The sequence below is a fragment of the Drosophila teissieri genome, chromosome X (genome assembly GCF_016746235.2).
Source record: "Drosophila teissieri strain GT53w chromosome X, Prin_Dtei_1.1, whole genome shotgun sequence".
Classification (NCBI taxonomy): Eukaryota; Metazoa; Arthropoda; class Insecta; order Diptera; family Drosophilidae; genus Drosophila; species Drosophila teissieri.
The window spans coordinates 7,872,974-7,891,199 of NC_053034.1; the positions used below are offsets into that span (position 1 = coordinate 7,872,974).

The 18,226-nt window shown below is 44.4% G+C and overlaps 1 protein-coding gene across 5 annotated transcripts in view; it reads left to right on the top strand.

The window, feature by feature from the left end:
- Window positions 1-18,226, top strand: part of LOC122623396 (neuropilin and tolloid-like protein 2) — an 86,435-nt gene that overhangs the window by 57,982 nt on the left and 10,227 nt on the right. For 4 of the 5 annotated variants that reach the window (XM_043802536.1, XM_043802538.1, XM_043802535.1 and 1 more), the window contains 6 exons: window positions 1,131-1,216; window positions 1,827-2,156; window positions 2,237-2,334; window positions 3,678-3,817; window positions 5,307-5,416; window positions 7,451-7,582. In XM_043802536.1, coding sequence (XP_043658471.1) covers window positions 1,131-1,216; window positions 1,827-2,156; window positions 2,237-2,334; window positions 3,678-3,817; window positions 5,307-5,416; window positions 7,451-7,582 — 896 coding nt within the window. Of the gene's footprint in view, window positions 1-1,130; window positions 1,217-1,826; window positions 2,157-2,236; window positions 2,335-3,677; window positions 3,818-5,306; window positions 5,417-7,450; window positions 7,583-8,275; window positions 8,309-18,226 lie in introns of those variants that run through there. The other variant, XM_043802540.1, reaches the window with a different exon arrangement.

Below are 18,226 nucleotides of genomic sequence, written 5' to 3' on the forward strand. Positions count from 1 at the left end.
ACCGCCTGTCTGTGATTCCAACTTTCTTTACATGTCCATCTCCATTATGTAATCTGTGTGTGTGGGTGTGTGTGTGTTAATACCCGGGCAATTGCTGCTGTGTGTGGGTGTGGTGTGTGTGTGTTTGCGTGTGTTGTTATGCCACATTGGCCACAAAGGTTCCATTTGCGAAACGCCGGGGGAAAATGTAGTTTCAAATGCCAGAGCCAGCCCATCGCCATTGATTCATGCCAAGGACTCGACGCTTGAATATGTATGGTGTGAATGAATGAATGAATGAGTGAGTGAGTGAACGAATGTGGGTGTGTCCAGCATCTTGATGCCTTATTCTATTTATACGGCCACTAAATGAGTCCCCAGACGCTTTCATTTTGGCCATAGATACCAGATACCAGATTGGGTCCTGCCTTTTCACTTTTCCCATCCCCAAGTCCATGAAAGCCGTCCCTACTTGTGTCAAAAGGGTCCGGTGTTATGGTCGGATCATTGAGATGCCGAAATTCCCACAAATATTTTTATTGCACTGCCGAATGGTTAGGTAAGCAAATTACGGAACGGAATGGAATGTTTGTGTTAAGTAAGCACTGCTTTGATTTTTTGAAGAAATAATCTGCTTACGATTGCAAACGCAAGCATTCAACAAGTTTAACGCAACAATACAAGTTTCTCAACAAAAACCAGTTAAACAGCAGAGTAAGAACCCCCTGCGGCATATACAAATCTATGGTCGCTTTAATAATAAAAGAGCCAAATTATATTGTGCTGAAGGCATTTAGTTACATTGTTAAATGCATTGAAGAGCATTGCAGCTTCGCTCAGGCACGACCAACGAGAAGGGCCATAAAATTCCCCCAAAGTCCTGGCCACTGAGGTGAGCTGTTGTTAATCAGTTTCTCGGCTCGGGGCCATTTGACTTGAAGTGTAAGCTGGGGATCTTGGCGGGGATCTATCCACCTGGGCCACCGGATGGACGTGGATGTGGCAGTGGCAGTGGCAGTGGAAGGGGAAGTGGCAGTGGCAGGGGAGTGGTGTCAAGTGCCATGGCTACCATGGAATGATGAAGTATACATACATATATTTGCGGACTAACGTGTTTGGCTTTGTGCCTTCGCTCCGGCATCTAATTACAGCGCCAAAGGGACAAATCATACGCCTGGACTTTCGCAACTCGTTTAATATCGAGGCCAAGGAGGGGTGCAAATTTGATTTTCTCGAAGTAAGTACTGCTAGCTGGAAAATGCACAGAGACAACAACAAAGCACTTGAAATACAATTAAATACAATTTCCATATTTAAACTACTATTAAACTATTTATACAACGGTTTATTACTCTTGCAAAAGTATTGCCACTTTGTTAAAAATGCACAACATAACGCATATTTTCTCGCCGTGTAACAAAACCCGACATAACCAACTTAAAAAGGGTCATCGCATAAAAAAGACAAACTTTGTTGCCTGCTGAAGCCGGGGCATAAAAAAAGCGGAGGCAACACAAAAACTTGCTTAGTTGCTCGGCTTTTCTCGGTCTTGGCCGGACTTGCAAAGTTTTCGATTTGTTTCCTTTACGACTTTTCCCCGTTACTTGGCCTGTGTTGCATGCCTGTGTTGCTGCTGTTGCAAGCTGTAGGTGCCCCTTTTTTGTGCACCGAAAAATGACAAGTTTTAATTGAATGTTGTCTCTGTGCTCTGTGCCAGTCTTAAGCCTGATTTGAATGCGCTGCTCGAGCCAAAGCGGTTTTTGGCCAAAAACACGAACTGCCAGTCGGCTTAGAGCAGCGAGAATGACGCCAAAATCCGTATAACTAACGAGCTGTATCTTTGGCAGATTCGGGATGGCCAGTACGGCTTCTCCTCGCTGATTGGCAAGTTTTGCGGCACCGACTTTCCGCCGGAGATCACCTCCAAGGAGCGGTACTTGTGGCTGCACTTCCACTCCGACGAGACCATCGAGTACACCGGCTTCAGTGCGGTGTATGAGTACCTGGACAGGAGTCGGGATGCGCCCAGCACCGATCTCAATTGCACCATCGACAAGGGCGGCTTCGAGGGCTTCATCAACTCCACGGATGTGCCGGCCGAGATCTGGGAGCAGGTCAACCACAACAAGATCGCGCTGGACTGCATCTGGCGCATTCAGGTCAAGGAGAATTGGAAGGTAACATCAAATTGCTAGAAATAATCAATAATACCAATTATTAAAGCGAATGTTTACCCCTTTTGAACCCTATTCAATAGATATTCCTCAAGTTCCTGGACTTCAAGCTGAGCAAGCCGAACGATTGTCAGACCAACTTCCTGGACATATTCCCGGAGCAGACGGTGATGCCACTGAGGTGAGTTCCATTTGCAGCTTAATTACATTTCATTGAACTCCAGCGGGGCAGTGATGAAGTTGCCAACGCCAAGGTGGAGTGGTAGAGTGCAGTCGGTATACGGCGTATACGTAATATCGGTGGCGTATACGCAATGCCGCAAACCAATTTCCGCATTGCCGAAATGGCGAGATCAAAGCCCTCGTCGGGGGACCAGGGTTAAATTTCAATTTATTACCGGCCAAAAGTAAATTGTACGCGAGCGGAAGTGGCGTCGCCTTTGACTCGCACAACCAATCTCCTCGTCCTGCGTCCTTCGTCCTGCGTCCTTTGTCCCTCGTCCCTTCGTCTCTTTTTGCACCGGTAGCAACGTGAACTTCACCATCTCCTCACTCGCTGACTGACTGACTGGCTGGATGACTCACTGACTGAATGACTCACTGACTGACTGACTCACTGACTGACTGACTCACTGACTGACTGACTGACTGACTCACTGACTGACTGAGTGACTGATTGACGGACTGAAGGACTCGCCACGGCATCTTCGACACGCATTGACATCCGCTTTTAACGCGCCAATACATTTCCACTTGTTGCCGCTGCTCGGGACAACACTCAAATTGATTGACTGGCGTTTTCAGCTCGGTTTGAAGAAAATGCCAAATGGAAGGCGGAAAATTCATCATCAGTGTGCGTGTGTGTGTGTGTGCTGCTCTGAGTTCCCTGTCTCTTAGATTTGATGCCTTTGTCGCTTTCATTTAAATTCATTTTTCGTAACAATTTATCGCACACGACGGGTGGCACAAGCAGATTTTCCACCCCCCGCCCCCCAAAAATGCGTTGAAATATCGTAAAGAAAATTTCTGAAGCCGAAATGAACATAAATACAACATTCAGTGAACGTCATCATTTAAGCCATATTATAAATTATTTATTTATCGATTATGTGTGTGTGTGTGTGCTATCGATGGCCAAATAAATTGCTGGAGGAATCCAGATACGCACTCGTTGACTTATTTTGTGGCACAAATGCGTTGCTACAATAAATAGATTATATCAAGCAATCGATAATTAATTACCCAATATATTTATATATGATTTTAATAGCTATCCATCTCCTACTCATCTGCTGCACATCATTTCATTCGGAGATTGCTCAATTTTCTATTGACACTTTTGGTAGAGCAATTTAAGCTCGCCACTCAGAAATTGCCTTGCATCAACAGTTCTGTGGCATTTGCATCCCCATGCTGCACTTAACCAAATGAATTATTAACATTGTTTGTAGGTGGTTGCACTTGGTGTATTACATGCTGGTTGGCGAGCGATTTTCATGAATTTTTCACATATTTCCATTGCAGGGTGAAGAACTTTTGCGGTTCAGCCGGCGAGAGCATTACGGCGGAGTCAAACATCCTGCACTTGCGCTTCTACGCAGATCAGACCGCGATTAACTCGACATTCGGCATTCTGTTCACGGCGTTCCGGGAACGTGGAGCTGGTAAGTCACTGCGTATCACTGCGTATCACTCCGTGGAGTACGAAGTTCCCAGTGAAGGACCCACTTTGATGGCACGGCGCAAATCCCTTGAATTGGCAACAAATGGCCGGAGCGCAAAGTACAAAGGAATGCCCAAAAATCCTGGGGGCAATCCGGTGCTAAGCTTGCCCCAAATCCCGGCGAGCTACTACCATACCTCCATGCTACCTCCATCCATTTGCAGCTGCTCATTTGGCAGTTGGAAGGGGGATATAAGTTGGAGTTGGAGAAGGAGAAGGAGGAGTCGCTTGTCTAACCAACTATCTTCGCCAGGCCACCATATCCTATCTATCTGTCTCTCTGTCTCTCAGTCTCTCTGTCTGTCTGTATTTTTGGATGTCGCACTGTCTGAGTGTCTGAATGTCTAAGGGAAACAAGAGGAGGAACAGGAGGCGGAGGTCCTGCGTGATTGCCGCCAGTTGCCAGAGGCAAAAGGCTAAGCACTCTTTTGTCATTCAACGATTGTCCTTTGTCCCCGAGCCAGCATTGTTTACTTTTAGGCAGCCAAAGTCCTCGTCCAGGACCTTCGACACCAGCTCCTTCTGCTCCAGAATCCATTCCTGCTCCTGCTCCTGCTCCTGCTCCCTCTGCTCCTTTAGCTCCTTGAGCTCCATCCACTTGGAGCGCCAGCATCGACAGCAATTATTGTTGTTGGCTGAGCGATTTATGTCGGAGATTACGTGCATTTGCCTTGTGGTCTCGCCCATCGTCGCCTTTCACTGTGCACTGTGCACTGTGCACTGTGGAAAGTCCATCAGTTTAAAGCTCGCAATTGATCGATGCTTTAAGTCAAATTGAATTGGCATTCCACTTAATGCCGCATCTCGAGTTCGCCTCTCCGCCATGAGCTGACAATTCAATTGCGTATAACATCAAATTCAATTCAATGGGTGCTTCAAATGAATTTAAACACCAGCTCTCTGATATTTTAAATGGCGAACTCTGCGACAGAGTTGTGTATTATCCATTTAACAAGAGTAAAACAATTCCAAATTGTAGGCACAATTTTCATTGCTAGTCTAAATAGCAACTTTAAATCAATTCTTCTATCCTGCAAGGATAATAACATACTTCTTTTCATCCACGCGGCTTGGCAGTATTTTGAAAGCAATGCCATATGCACTCATCCTGTCTCGTGAATAACAACCATATTGAATTGAATCGACTGTTGAGTGTGGCCTTTCGAATGGCAATATATTTGTATGTTTTTATGCAGTCGTTTTACACTCAAATCCAGTGGAGAGCACTTTCAATTGTCGTCGATTGTCATCGCATTCCACTGTGCGATTTGTGCTTTGATTGGCATTTTAGCCATTTCGCCCATTTCAGCTGCTCCCCTCTCCTCACTCCCCTCCCCTGTGCGCTCACTTTAACTGCCATTTTGTGCCAAATTTTTTACAACTTTCTCTAACTCCCGAAACCCAAATCTCGCACCATCTCTCTTTGGCAGCCTGCACCGAGGACGAGTACGATTGCGAGGACGCGACCTGCATATCAAAGGATTTGAAATGTAATAACCTAGACAATTGCAAATTTCGATGGGACGAGGAGGGCTGCACGGTAAGTGACACGTCTATACAGGGGCATCCAAACACAAACTGGCAATCCATCCCATTGTGGCATGAAAATCTCTATAAAATGAGTTTATAGATTGAACTGATTTCGTGCTGCTTTAAGTCTTTTAATTCCTATAACTCCTATCACTATCATTATGTTTTAAAGTTAAGTTAAGAGTTTAATGTTAGATTTATTATTTATTTAAAAACCTTAAGTTCTTTCACCCAAAGTGCACAACTTTGGCACAAAACAAATAGTATAATTGATAGCTAACTTTTTCTCAGTGCATCCGCACACAGAGCTGGGCCGTTTGTACGTGCATCTAATTATAGGCCAGCTCGTTGACTCGTACGACTCCGAACAACCCCCCCCCCCTGCCTCCACCCCCTGACCTCGTGACCCCTGACCCCTTGCCACCCAATGCCAGCCCATTCGCCAGCCCGCTCATTATAAGTATGCTCGACACGCCGATGACGGCAACACCCAAAAACACTCACGTACACACACTCGTGCACCGGCACAAACACAAGCAAACACCAAGCACACACACACACACTCAGGCACACACACACAGAGGCACCGGCACACTAACAAAGTTGGTCAAATAAGTTTTGTTTGGCAAAGTTTGAGGTTTGTGTTACAGGAAGGCCGTGCTGTTGTCGTTGTTGTTGCTGCTGCTGTTTGTTGTTTGTTGTGGCGCTTGTTCGTTAGCCGTAAATAACAGTTATTTGCAGGACATCCCCCCAAGCAGCCGAGAAGTTGAACATCAGCGCGTTAGATCATTAGATTTGATAAAGTCAGCGGGATCAAGTTGCCCCCACCGCCGACATCACAGGGAATGATTCATGCAGCGCCACTTTCCTAAGCCACTCTCCACTTTCCACTTGCCACTTTCCTCTTGCCACTTTCCACACGCTACTCGCTACTTGCTACTTTCTATTTACCACCAAATGAGCTTGTAAGTCCCTTGTAAAAATGGCCAAACATAAAAAAGCTGCGTGTGGCGGGGGAAAAATACCTACTTGTGGCATTCTCAAATTACACGCATTACAAATTGTTTGGTTTTTGCAAATTGATGGCAAAATATGATTTAGAATATATTAAAAATACACAATTTAACAGCGAAAACTTCAAAAAATACCTATTTCAAATGAATTCGCTGATGATTTAGGATGATTTACAAATTTCATTAGGCGAAAAATGTAATGCAAGCCAGGAAATCGATAGTAGCACTTCATTAAAAGCGCCGCTCTCGACTAAACTCTGGCATTAACTATTTAAATGCAAATGCATATTGCATGATTTCATTTCGATTGAACATTTTCATTTCATTTTCGCACCACATTGGCCCAATTAAAGCGAATTGATATTTGATTTTGCCAAAAAGCTGCCATAATTACACGTTATTTTATATATAATATCGATTCTGGCCCATTGCAGGAATCTAATTTGTAGTTTTTTGATATCGATTCTGGCCCATTTCATGAATATAATTTGTAGTTTTTTTGTTTTGTTGGTTTCAATAGCCAGTTGGCTGTTTGGGGTATATGGTTTCTAATTTGCTCAAACGATGTTAAACGAATGATTGCGCGTGTGGAGGCAGGCTTCAATCAAGTGCTCAATCAAGCGCATGCACAAGTTATGTTTATTTAATGTGCCACGTCTGCCATGTTTGCCATGTATGCTATTATGGCAGAATGGCCACCTAAAGACGGCTAATCATAGCCGACAATCTCCATGAAAGTTCGTCTAGGAATTTGTGCAGGTAGCGGTGTAGTTTCCATAAATCCTTTTTAATAGCGTTAATCTGCTTTGCCAATGAAACTGTTATTAGCAACAATATATTCAATTAATATTTAGTGTTTATGTCTTGAACACCTAAGCCAGCCAATAGTCATTAGCTGGCCTATTTGAAGGCCCAATTAATTGGCGCAAGGAAAGCTAAACTCTGATTATTTTGTTGGCTAGCTGGCTAGCTGTTTCGATAATGTAATTAAAATGGCAATTAAACGCAGCATCGCAATTCTTTGTTTGCAGAGCGAGGCGGCCGGCCAATCGGAGCATGTGGTCATCATTGTGATTGTGTTTGGCCTGATACTCGGCGGAATGGTCATTACGTTCATCGTCAATTGCATACGCAAGATAATACGTGATCAGAAGATAATACGCGTAAGTACTGCCAACTCTTACGCCCCTTACTCTACGCCCCTTGCTCCCCATGAAACTTTAGTCTGTGCTCGCGCGTGTCCCTCCATAAAATACTGCCACCACCCCCCACCTCCCAGAAACCACCCAAAAACCACCCGAAAGCCACCCAAAAATCAGCCAAAAACCACCAGAAACCGCTAGCAAGCCACCCACCAGCCCGCCTGCCGCTCTCTCTCTCTATCTCTTTGTCTCCCCCTCTCTCTCTCACACTCCATATATATATAACATATATATATATATAAATATTTGTCGTTGTGTGCTTGAACCACCCACTAACTCCACCCACCACCCACCAGCCACCACCACCACTCAAAAACCCCCTAGAATAGTCTCCTAAATGTGGCCACCGCAGGACAGCAAGAATTTATTTCCACACATAGTATACATCCACTCTTTTGGTTTTGGTTCTATTAGATGCGTTGCCAAAAATATTCAACTGCATTTCAGATGCACGCTAACCGAACCCTGAACCCTTAACCCCCTGAACCCCGAACCCTTAACCCCCCGAACACAGGAATTGCAACACAAAAACGAAAAATGTTGAGCGAAAATATAATATAATAGGGCGTAGTATCTGCATGTTTTTTCAAAAAGCCAAACGAAAATATATTTTTTATCAATCAATGCATTTTATAATTTCCATGTGCGCTGCAGTCAACCGTAAAATTGTAACAGTTCCCCGGATGCAAATTGCAAACTTGTGACTATTAGTATAAGACCATTTTTACCACATGTAAATAGGGCCAAAATGTTGACTGCACTTTGCGTTTTCAGCCTGAATGACTCAAGCTGCAGTTACTGTAAGGAATTGGTATTTTTGATAACTTTATTAATCAACATGAAAATATGTTTACGACGAAAACTAAACCCTTCTCCCAAACTAAACCATAATACCCAAAGTAAAAGTGCGCATTTTTGCGAGTTATGTAAAATGAAATGTGTCTGTCTGGTCAGCGGAAAACATTTCAACAATCATTTGCACTCCTTTGAAGTAGCCATTCAGCGAAGTGGGCGCGATTGTTGAATAACTCACGGGAACAGTGCAAAGTCGATGGGCTTGCACACTCGATTTAACATTTAACATCCAGTGGCCGACAGGGCGTATGCGTAATTATATATGAGGAGTGCCAGTGTGGCTGCTTGCTGCGTATATGACAAACTCGTTTTGCATATGTAAACATAATTTGCATCGACTGCGCTGACTGTTTGACAACTGAATCTGATTTGGCTTTGGCATGGCCATGGAAATGGCAATGGAAATGGAAATGGAGAAGGGAATGGAAATTGGCAAGGATCTGGAACCAAAATCGCCAGCCATAACGACTCCAACACTGGCAATTGGCATTTGGCAGTTGGCATAACTGACAATTAGTCGATGGATTAAACTAAACCGCGTTTAGATTACATTTTGTGCCTAATTAACAGTGTGAGCTGCAAGTTGCAAGGTCATCGAACTGAAAGGTGCTCATAATTACATATTTGTTAATAAATAATATTAGCAATGGCAAACTTTATAAATATTTGTGAAAATCGGATGGCTGATGGGTTTTTGATTGATTAATGCGATGTAAACCAAAGCGATGAATTATTTAAAGGTGTGTACTAGTATCTCTATGATTACAATACAAAAGTACTGTTAAAATACGCATACTTTTTAAACATATTTTTTTATACACTCTCAGTTTACACGGAATGCCTTGCATTTCCGAATGCCTTATTAAACACACTAAAGTGCTTGATTTAGATTTTAATTAGCCAAGTCGTTGTGTGGCAAACTTAAATCGCTGGCTATGCAAATGTCGCGAGTGCATTAAAGCCAACTTCGCGGGGGGGCGGTGGGGGGGGATGGCCAACAGAGGGGGGGGGAAGTGAGGGGGGAACGACATTAGTAAAACAATAACACGCAGCGTGATAGGAATCTTGTCGCCTTGTCTGATGCGAAAATGTGCGCGGGTTGCGGGTTGCGGGCTGCCGATGGGCGAGCACTTTTCTCACGCACTGTCTGCTGCCTGGAATTTAATAGACATGCAGCACCCCTTTCTCCGCTTTCTCCGCCTTTTCTCCGCCTTTTCCCCGGATCTCGGCAATTCTAATGGCGTCTGACACTTTGAAATGTAAAATAGACTTCGACTCTGCGCCCGAGTTGCTTGTGGATTCGATGTAACCCAAGAACTGGGAACTCGCAGCCCACTAACTAATCAATACAAATGAAATTTGTCACTTGAATGAGCAGAATGTGGGTGTTGGCACTCAACTTATTTTCAGCATTGCAAAAAGCCAACTTGATGGCATTCTATTACTCATAATTGTAATGCAATATATGTCTGCGCTTCAAAACTCGCTGGCAATTAAAAATGATTCAAATGATGCTTTCTATTTTGAGCAGATATTTTTGCTCCAGACATTTGCCTACTCAAAGTTGGAAATTAGAAACTTAATCAAGGAGGCCAGCAAATTTCGCTGAGTGTAGGGAAAGATGGTCTGTTTAATCAAGCAGCAGACCGCGTCTATAAATATGTGGCCAGCGCACAAAAACACACGGACTGACACGCAAACACACTTAATTAACTCGAAGGCAAGCAGGACTTCTTTCTGGCCGGTTCCACTTGCCGGCACTTTGGGTATGTCTCGATGTCCCGATGTCTCGATGGCATTTCAATTTGGCCAAAACTCTGGGCCAACAGTAGTAGTCCGCCCCTGCCAAAGTGGCATATGCTATGCCTCAAACCGAAGGCGATGTCAAATTGAAGCTACATTGCGCACTTGACCCCCGGGGAAGATAGAAAATGGCAGCAGAAATGAAGCGAAATGAACTGAACTGAACTGAGCTGAGATGAACAGAAATGAAATGAAATGAAATGACTTTTGCCAGGACAACCGGTGGTTGTGGTGGTGGTTGTGGTGGTGGTTGTGGTGGTGGACCCTTGACAACCGTGGAGGGCTGCTTTCCGATATTGATATCGACAGCACGGCAAACTTTATGCCCCGCAAAAAGCCAATCGCCAACGCGGCCAGCCAATGAATAATTTAATTATGGCAAAACACAACAAAACACGACAAATAACTCAGCAACTCAGCAACTGCGATATGGTTTTACGTAATATAATCAGGAATTAACCTGCCACTAGCTTAACTTCAGCGCTCGATTGAAAGCGCTCAACTTCAACTTGTGTTAATGCTCATAATTACAACAGCCCAACTGCAGGCACAAAAACCAAAAAAAAACAATAAAAAAAACAAACTTGATTTTTGCAAATTTAATTTAAGCGCGAAAGGTGTGGATTATTTAATTAATTCAATTACCGCCACCTTTCACCACGTCCATGACAATTAAATGACACTTTTTTCCACGTTCATTATTGATCACACTCTATTGTATTGCTCTGTAATTTATGAGATTCAATGGCAATAAAGCTTAACGAGAGGAATTCATTCGATTGCCATAAAAAACCATATACAAAAACTAACCTATTTATTAATGCAAAAAATCGTACAAGTAAATAGCAGCTAGTCAACTTTCTGCATTGCATACAGGGCGTATGAGCAATATTTTCACGCCAGCTCTTTGGGCTTAGTAATCGATGGGAGTGCCTGGTTTTTGGGGCTTAGCTGGCTTTTAGCTGCCTTTCGCGGAAGACAATGCAGTCATGTCCCGACTTTGCACAATGCATGCCAAAATGGCAGGTGATCCCGGCCCATTTGGAGCCACGAGGGGAAGGGGAAACAATGGGCCCAGGACACGGCCTCCAACTCATAATCGAAAGCCAATTTGCAGGGCATTCTTTGTGGTGCCATAAAACTGGCCAAGCCCAAATTGACTTTACTAACTTGAAGGCTTAAGAGCTGACTGGGGAAATTTCGAATGCAAAAAAGTGTGTGAGAAACCCATTTCTGTCAACAAATACATCCGAGTTCATCATGAATATTTGTATATATTTGCTCATTTATCTGTATTATTTGATATACAGCTGAAGCTTTACTTCACTGGCAACTTTCTGGTAGATTTTCCTTGCTTCTGCTCGATATTTTGCGTGTTCAGCCCACTGTGCGCAGTTGCAGGCGGGCTTCAATCTGATTATCGCCTCGAGTGTTGGATGATTATTGACGCCGGGCGGCAGCAACCCGCCACCACACGCCACTTTCGCCCAAGTTCAAAGGACTTTCGGCGCGTTGGAAATTATGCCATCAATAAAGGGCAAAGGGCAAGGGGCGAGTGAATGAATGGCAAATGGGTTGCGCTCTTTCCTTGATTTCTTTCCTCTGTTTTTGGTTGTGCACTTACCTCGAACCCGGGACCAGGGAGAACAGAACCCGGACCTTGGACTCCGGACCTTGGACTCCGGACCTTGGACTCCGGGTTTGGACTCCGTACCTTGGACTCCGGACCTTGGACTACGGACCTCGGACACAAGACCCGGGACACAGCACCCCGGACAGCCTCATAAATTTGCACAAAGCGCACATCAAACCAAATCGCATCGCATCGAATCGAATCGAGGCGAATCAATTCAGCGTCAGCAGATTTGATAAAATCATTCGGTGCGGCAAAGATGGCGAGATGTTGAGATGGCCAGCACTTTAATATCCCATTCTGGCCACCAAATGGCGTCCATATCGAGGGTATCCGTAAGGAAACCGATGGCAACATTTGCACATATAATAAAACTTATTTCCATATTCCAGCTAAATCCTTTGCCCTCCCCCCCCAGCCTCCCCCCACTTGCAGGTTCTAGCTTTTGGCCATGGCTCCTTAGCCAACTTTCCTCTCCTTCTTTTCTCTTCCTATTCTTCATTCTCTTTTTTTTGTTCGCAGAATTTTGTGTTGCCACTTAGATTTTAGCATGTAGATAAGCAGAAAAAGTATTTCCGCTCACTCGTGCACACTCGAAATCAGCGAAGAGGATGCAATTTCTTTTGCCCGCTCTCAACTCCTTTGGCCTTCATTTTTTCGTCCTTTTTTATTATTTTTTGGTTGGGGAGGATCCCCAGACGAGGGTCGCTCCTGCGGTAAAAACGAGGGTGATGACGCCCTGATGATGCCCATAAGTCATCATAATAGATGTCTCACTGCCAGTTGATAAAGGTGTTCAGATTTGCTAAATTCAAATGGGAAAATACGAAATGCGAAATTACGAGCACTAATTTGGGTGATTTAAGCACAGCTTTCGCTTCGGGAAATAAGGCCATTTTGTATATTTCTTCATTTCCGTTGGAAGCATTTTAAAGTGACAAATGAAATAAGTAGCGCATTATAACTGTGGTCATTCTTCAGGTTTATGTGCAATAAATAATAAGCATTTTCATTCAATCAGCAATGCAAACTTATGTTCCATCCAACTAATCGTTTATCTGAAATATGAAATATTTTATTTCAAAGTGATGAGCTGGTAATCTTGGATATTTCCACACAGACAGATAGCTTTGGCTGTACTTTTTTAATACTTTACTTTACTTTACTTTTTTGTAATATATGTGCTAAGCTGCAATTTGCCAGAGATTCCCCAATGGGATTTTAGCGCAAAACTCGGTGAAAATCTCATCACCGCAATTCATCCTCAAGCGCACCTCGCACCGCAGTAGTCCTTCAGCGACCCCCAATCCCCACCCCCTCCAGCTTCCACTGGGAGATGCATTCGTATCCTGGCTCCCAGTTCTCGCAGTCCTCCCAGTTTGCCCTTCCCGCCAAGAAGGTCTGCGTTTTGGCCGCATCCTTCGCAAGGCGCTTGCCATAACTGCATGCAATTTGGTAACAACCGCAATGCATATTTGCCCTGCCACCGCACACACACACACACACATACACCGGCACACTCGTCCTGCACCCACACACACACAGGCAAATGCCTTGAGTGGCATTTTAGTGTTCCCATTTAAGCATTGGCAACGACTTGGGTGCTCCTGCCCCCGCACTGGGAACAAATTCCTACCTATTCCCACTTACATTTTGTAAGTAATTACTATTTACTCTATATAAATACTGGGACAGATCTTAAAAGGATGTGTAAGGTTCTATGAAGAATGCATGACAATATTCGTATGCCGTGTATTACAAATATTTCTGTGAAATGGGGGGCGTTTTCTGCCAGTGCAATTTCGCCAGCGGGCCAAAGTGCAAGTGCAAGTGCGCTGGCTCGGAGTTCTCCGCTTTTCGCTGATGCGATTGCATGGCGAAAGGCAAACGAAGCGAATCATTGTAGTGATATCCTGCTATCCTGATATCCTTCCACTCGCGTCCTTCCCACCGCAAGATAAACTGCATTGCAATGACAGCCAGCACATGCATATCCATAGTTTTTACGCCAATTGCCGCTGATTCCGACCGCAGAGCTACCTTAAAATGGGGCATATTCCCTTTCCTAAGTTCATATTCCACATAAATAATTATTTGAACTATTAGAATTGAAGAAGACGATGAAGATATTCAAAAATATCTGCTAATTTATTTCACATCAAGCGCACTGAGGAAAGTGTCCAGCAAGTGAAAAGTACTCTTGAAATGAGATAATAAAATGATTTAAAATTTAAATTGTGTCATATCTATACCCGTTACTCGTAGAGTAAAAGGGTATGCTAGATTCGTTGAAAAGTATGTAACAGGCGGAAGGAAGCGCTTCCGAGCATATTAAGTATATATATTCTTGATCAGGATCAATAGCCAAATTCTAGGGTAGCCAAAGTGCGGCGCCCCAAGGAGCGTGCAACCCCGTGTGCCCTGTTTTATTATTTTAAGCTCCGTTGAGAATGCATTTTAGCTAAATTTGATGGCACTTCGCATTGTTTCCAAGTGCAACTGTCGCTGCTCGAAATGAGATGAGATTGTTGCTGCCGCGTCGTGCTGCTGGCTGTTTGTGTGTTGTGTTGTGTTGTGTTGTGTGTGTTTCATATTTCATAAAAATTAAGTAATACGCCAGCGAGACAGGGCAATCGAGCGTAGAAGGAGACGGCAGACGGCAGTCGGAAGAGGGGAAGGGGGGAAAGAAAGGCTAAAGGCCCCAAAGCCGGAGGAGTCCGCCAAGTGTCGGCCAGTTGAAGTGGCCCCCAAGAGCGTGAACTGGCAGTCGTAATGGAAAAACTGCCATTTCCGCCAGTCGCAGCTCATGCGTGCTGCCAGGAGAACAGCGGGATGGGGGGGGGAGAGCTGAGTTTGCCCCCGGGGGAAATGGCGGAAAACTGAGGGGACTTGGCCTGCCCTGGCCTGGTCTGGCCTGGCTTATCTGGCCCTCAGCTGGGGGCTAAAGTCTAAGGCAGAGCCTGCCAGGATCCGGCAGATCCAGGACTGAAGTAGGAACAGGAATGAAGTAGGAACAGGACCCAGCACCCAGAACCTGGAGCAGAAACACGACCTCACCCAGCACCAGAGCTCCTCGTCTCCAGTTGGTGAAGTTGAATCCGGGGCTAAAGCTGATGCTGCTGCTGCTGCTGGTGGTGAAGCTGATGGTGATGGTGATGGTGAAGCTGAAGCCATGTCATGCATTGGGGAAATGCAATATTTTATTCGAAACTGAAGCGAATTCTCACCAGTCGACTGGCGGCACACACTGGCGCACAGATAGATTCCCGGCCGGAGTGACGAGTGGAGTACACTCGAAGAATAAATGGATGATTGGGTGGGTGTGAAAAGAACACACGCTTTTCCCAGTTGAGTACATTTCCGCAGCTCGCCTGTTGGAGGGCCATTCATAATAGCAACTTTTCAGTATTCAGCATATAGATAACCAATCTTTTGGGGCACCAAGTTAAAAGCAAAAATCCTAACTATAAAAAGGTGTCTAGTTTCCTTTTGCATAAATGATTTCCACACTTTTTCTTAAATTTACTTGCAATTTCCACTTGAACACTTGGCTGCTAATTAGGTGGCAATTATGTGGCTGCCGTGTAGTTTTCTTCGAGTGCAGCTGTGGGCGGCGTTTGGGCGCTGGGGCGTTCTGGCCAATGGCTTTAAGCAGCAAGTAATAACCAACTTATGTTGCTAACCGTATTTCTTTCGCTGCCATCAATTTTCCTTAGCCTCCTTCGCTGGACACTGGCTGCATTCGCTGCATTCGCTGCATTGGCCAAACGAAACGAAACGAAACGAAATGAAATGAAATAAATCAAGCTGAAATGCAATTCGCCGAAGAAACACTCAGTGCGGAGCCATAAAATAATGCCAAGGAGTTGGGAGTTCCGATGCTGGATGCTGGCTCCTGGATTCCCGGGCCAGACAAGATGCTGCGGCTAAGTGAAAAGCGTGGGGCTTAATGCGAAATGAAATGCCTTCGCCTGTGGCCTTAACACGTGGGCGTGTGGGTGTGTGGGTGTGGGCGTGGCACTTAATGATGCTCGTGGCAGTCAGGCATTCAGTCGATCGATCTGCGAGTCAATCAGGCATTCAATCAGCCACTCAATCAAGCGGCAAACCGCAATATTTTTGGTAGGGACAACTCCACCAAGGAGGCCCCTTTACCTCCAGAAAGCACATTCTCCATTCGGATTCGGATTCGGATTTGGGATTCGCATTCCATTCCATTTGCGGTTTTTGGGGGCTGCAAGCTAAGCAGACTCCAATTAAGCTGGAAAAATCATAATTAAGCAGCATTAAGTGCGAATTCCAAGTAAAAGACACCGACTGCAGCATACACACTTTAAACTTTAAAGTTGAGGTTTTTTCTATTATTTTTGTGGTGGAAAATATCAATAAAGATGCTCGTCACGCTTTATGGGCCGGCAATCAAATTTCGAGGAAATTTATTTCCATTTCCTTGCTGCCCATTTGCATATACTGGCAACGATTGTCAATAATCATAAAATATGATTTGGCCATTAAAGGCAATCGAACGGAGCAGAATATTTCACAAATGGTTGCCAATCAAACAATGGAAGCTGTGGGCATCAAATGCAGATTCGCCGCCGGTTTGAGATGTCGACAGGATGTGAACAGGATGTGAACAGGAAGTCAATAGACACACATATACCTCCATATATCTACGAATACATCTACATCTACATCTACAACTACAGCTGTATCTGTAGCTGTATCTTTGTGGATGGCTGCTGATTAGACGCAACTTGTTCGAAGTTAATATTCCAAATTGGCCTCGAGGGGCGTGCGCAAAAGGTGAACACTCCTCGAAACCCCAAAAATTCCAATTAAACAAATGCCAAACTTTGTGGCCCACTCCACTTCGTCTGTCGCTCGCCAGATTTTCGGGGCCTGCCAAAAAGGCAGGAGTCATCAGAGCGCAAACCAAAAACTTTCACACATCTAAACATGCGAGTATATATATACATATATATATATATATATATGTATGTTGGCAAACAGCAATTGGTAAAAATATTGCGCAGCTTTTTATTAAATAACGAAGGCAATATTTGGGCAATGCTATTACGCAAAAGCCATGACGATTCAACTGGAAACTCATAGTTACGCAATCAGTTCGGCCAATTAAAGTGAGGCCAAGATTGATTTGCCCCCTAATTGGCACAAAGCATCGCCCATTTAAGCCAAATCAGCAAACACAGCCAGGAATTCATCGCAAAGAAATTAACTAAACTCAACTAAACCAAACTAAATCAAACCCCAGCACCCAAACCCAAAACGTATGAATATGGATAGCTGGTGACCGCAGAAATCTGCCCTGCGGTTTGATTATGTATATCATAAGCCCAGTTTCCCAGTAGAAATCACTTCTGGCACCCAAGTTTCCTCTGCAGAAAACCACTAATCAAATACCGAACCTTACGAGTTATCGAGAAGGCAGGAGACAATTGGATTCCAGACATTCAGCTTAATCAATCCCTAAACGAACTAAATTAAAAATGGAATTATGATGCCGCATCTCTGTAATCTCATATAGTTATATATATTCCGTAATTACACACAGGGTCTCAAATTTCATTTATAAGCAGGTCCAATGAAGTTCTCATTTGCTGAGTCGCAGAATGATTTAATGAGTCTTAAATACTTTTCTCTACTTTCTCCAACTTTGAAAGTGTTTGGTGGAGTGCTGAAAAAATGCAGCCACAAAGGCCAAAGTAATTTAGCTGTAGGCCGCAAAACGAGGCAGAGTTGGAAAGTGGGCGGGGTCAGGGGCAAAACAAAAAAAAGAAAAACAACAAACAAGGCCAAACAAAAGCAGTCAGAATCAGTGGCAGACAAACTCACTTGATGGCCGTCATCAGCATGCCCAGAAGGCACGACTTGTCACGTCTTTGTGGCCTCGTCTCTTTTCCTTTTCCTCTTCCCTCTCTTTCGATACATCTATCCCCGTCTCTGTCTACGTCTCTTTCTCTTCCCCTTTGTGTGTGTGTGTGTTTAATGACAGGACAGCTGCAATCTGGTGCAATGATATCTATTAATTATGGCACAAACTCTCGCAAATTGAGTTTTATTTCCACTGAAGTGCTGTATTCATTTGCATATCACTCATACGCCAAGTGCGCCGTGCCAAGCCACAAATTGGCCGACTGGGCTGCAAGTGGCAAATCGTTGACAATGCAATCCAAATGGCATGAACTATTCCTATTCCTATTCCTACTATGTATATACCCGCTTCAATCCAACGGATTGAGTTCTCGCACCGGCTTAGCCTGCGGGCTTTGTGTCCATTCGGTCTTTGTCTT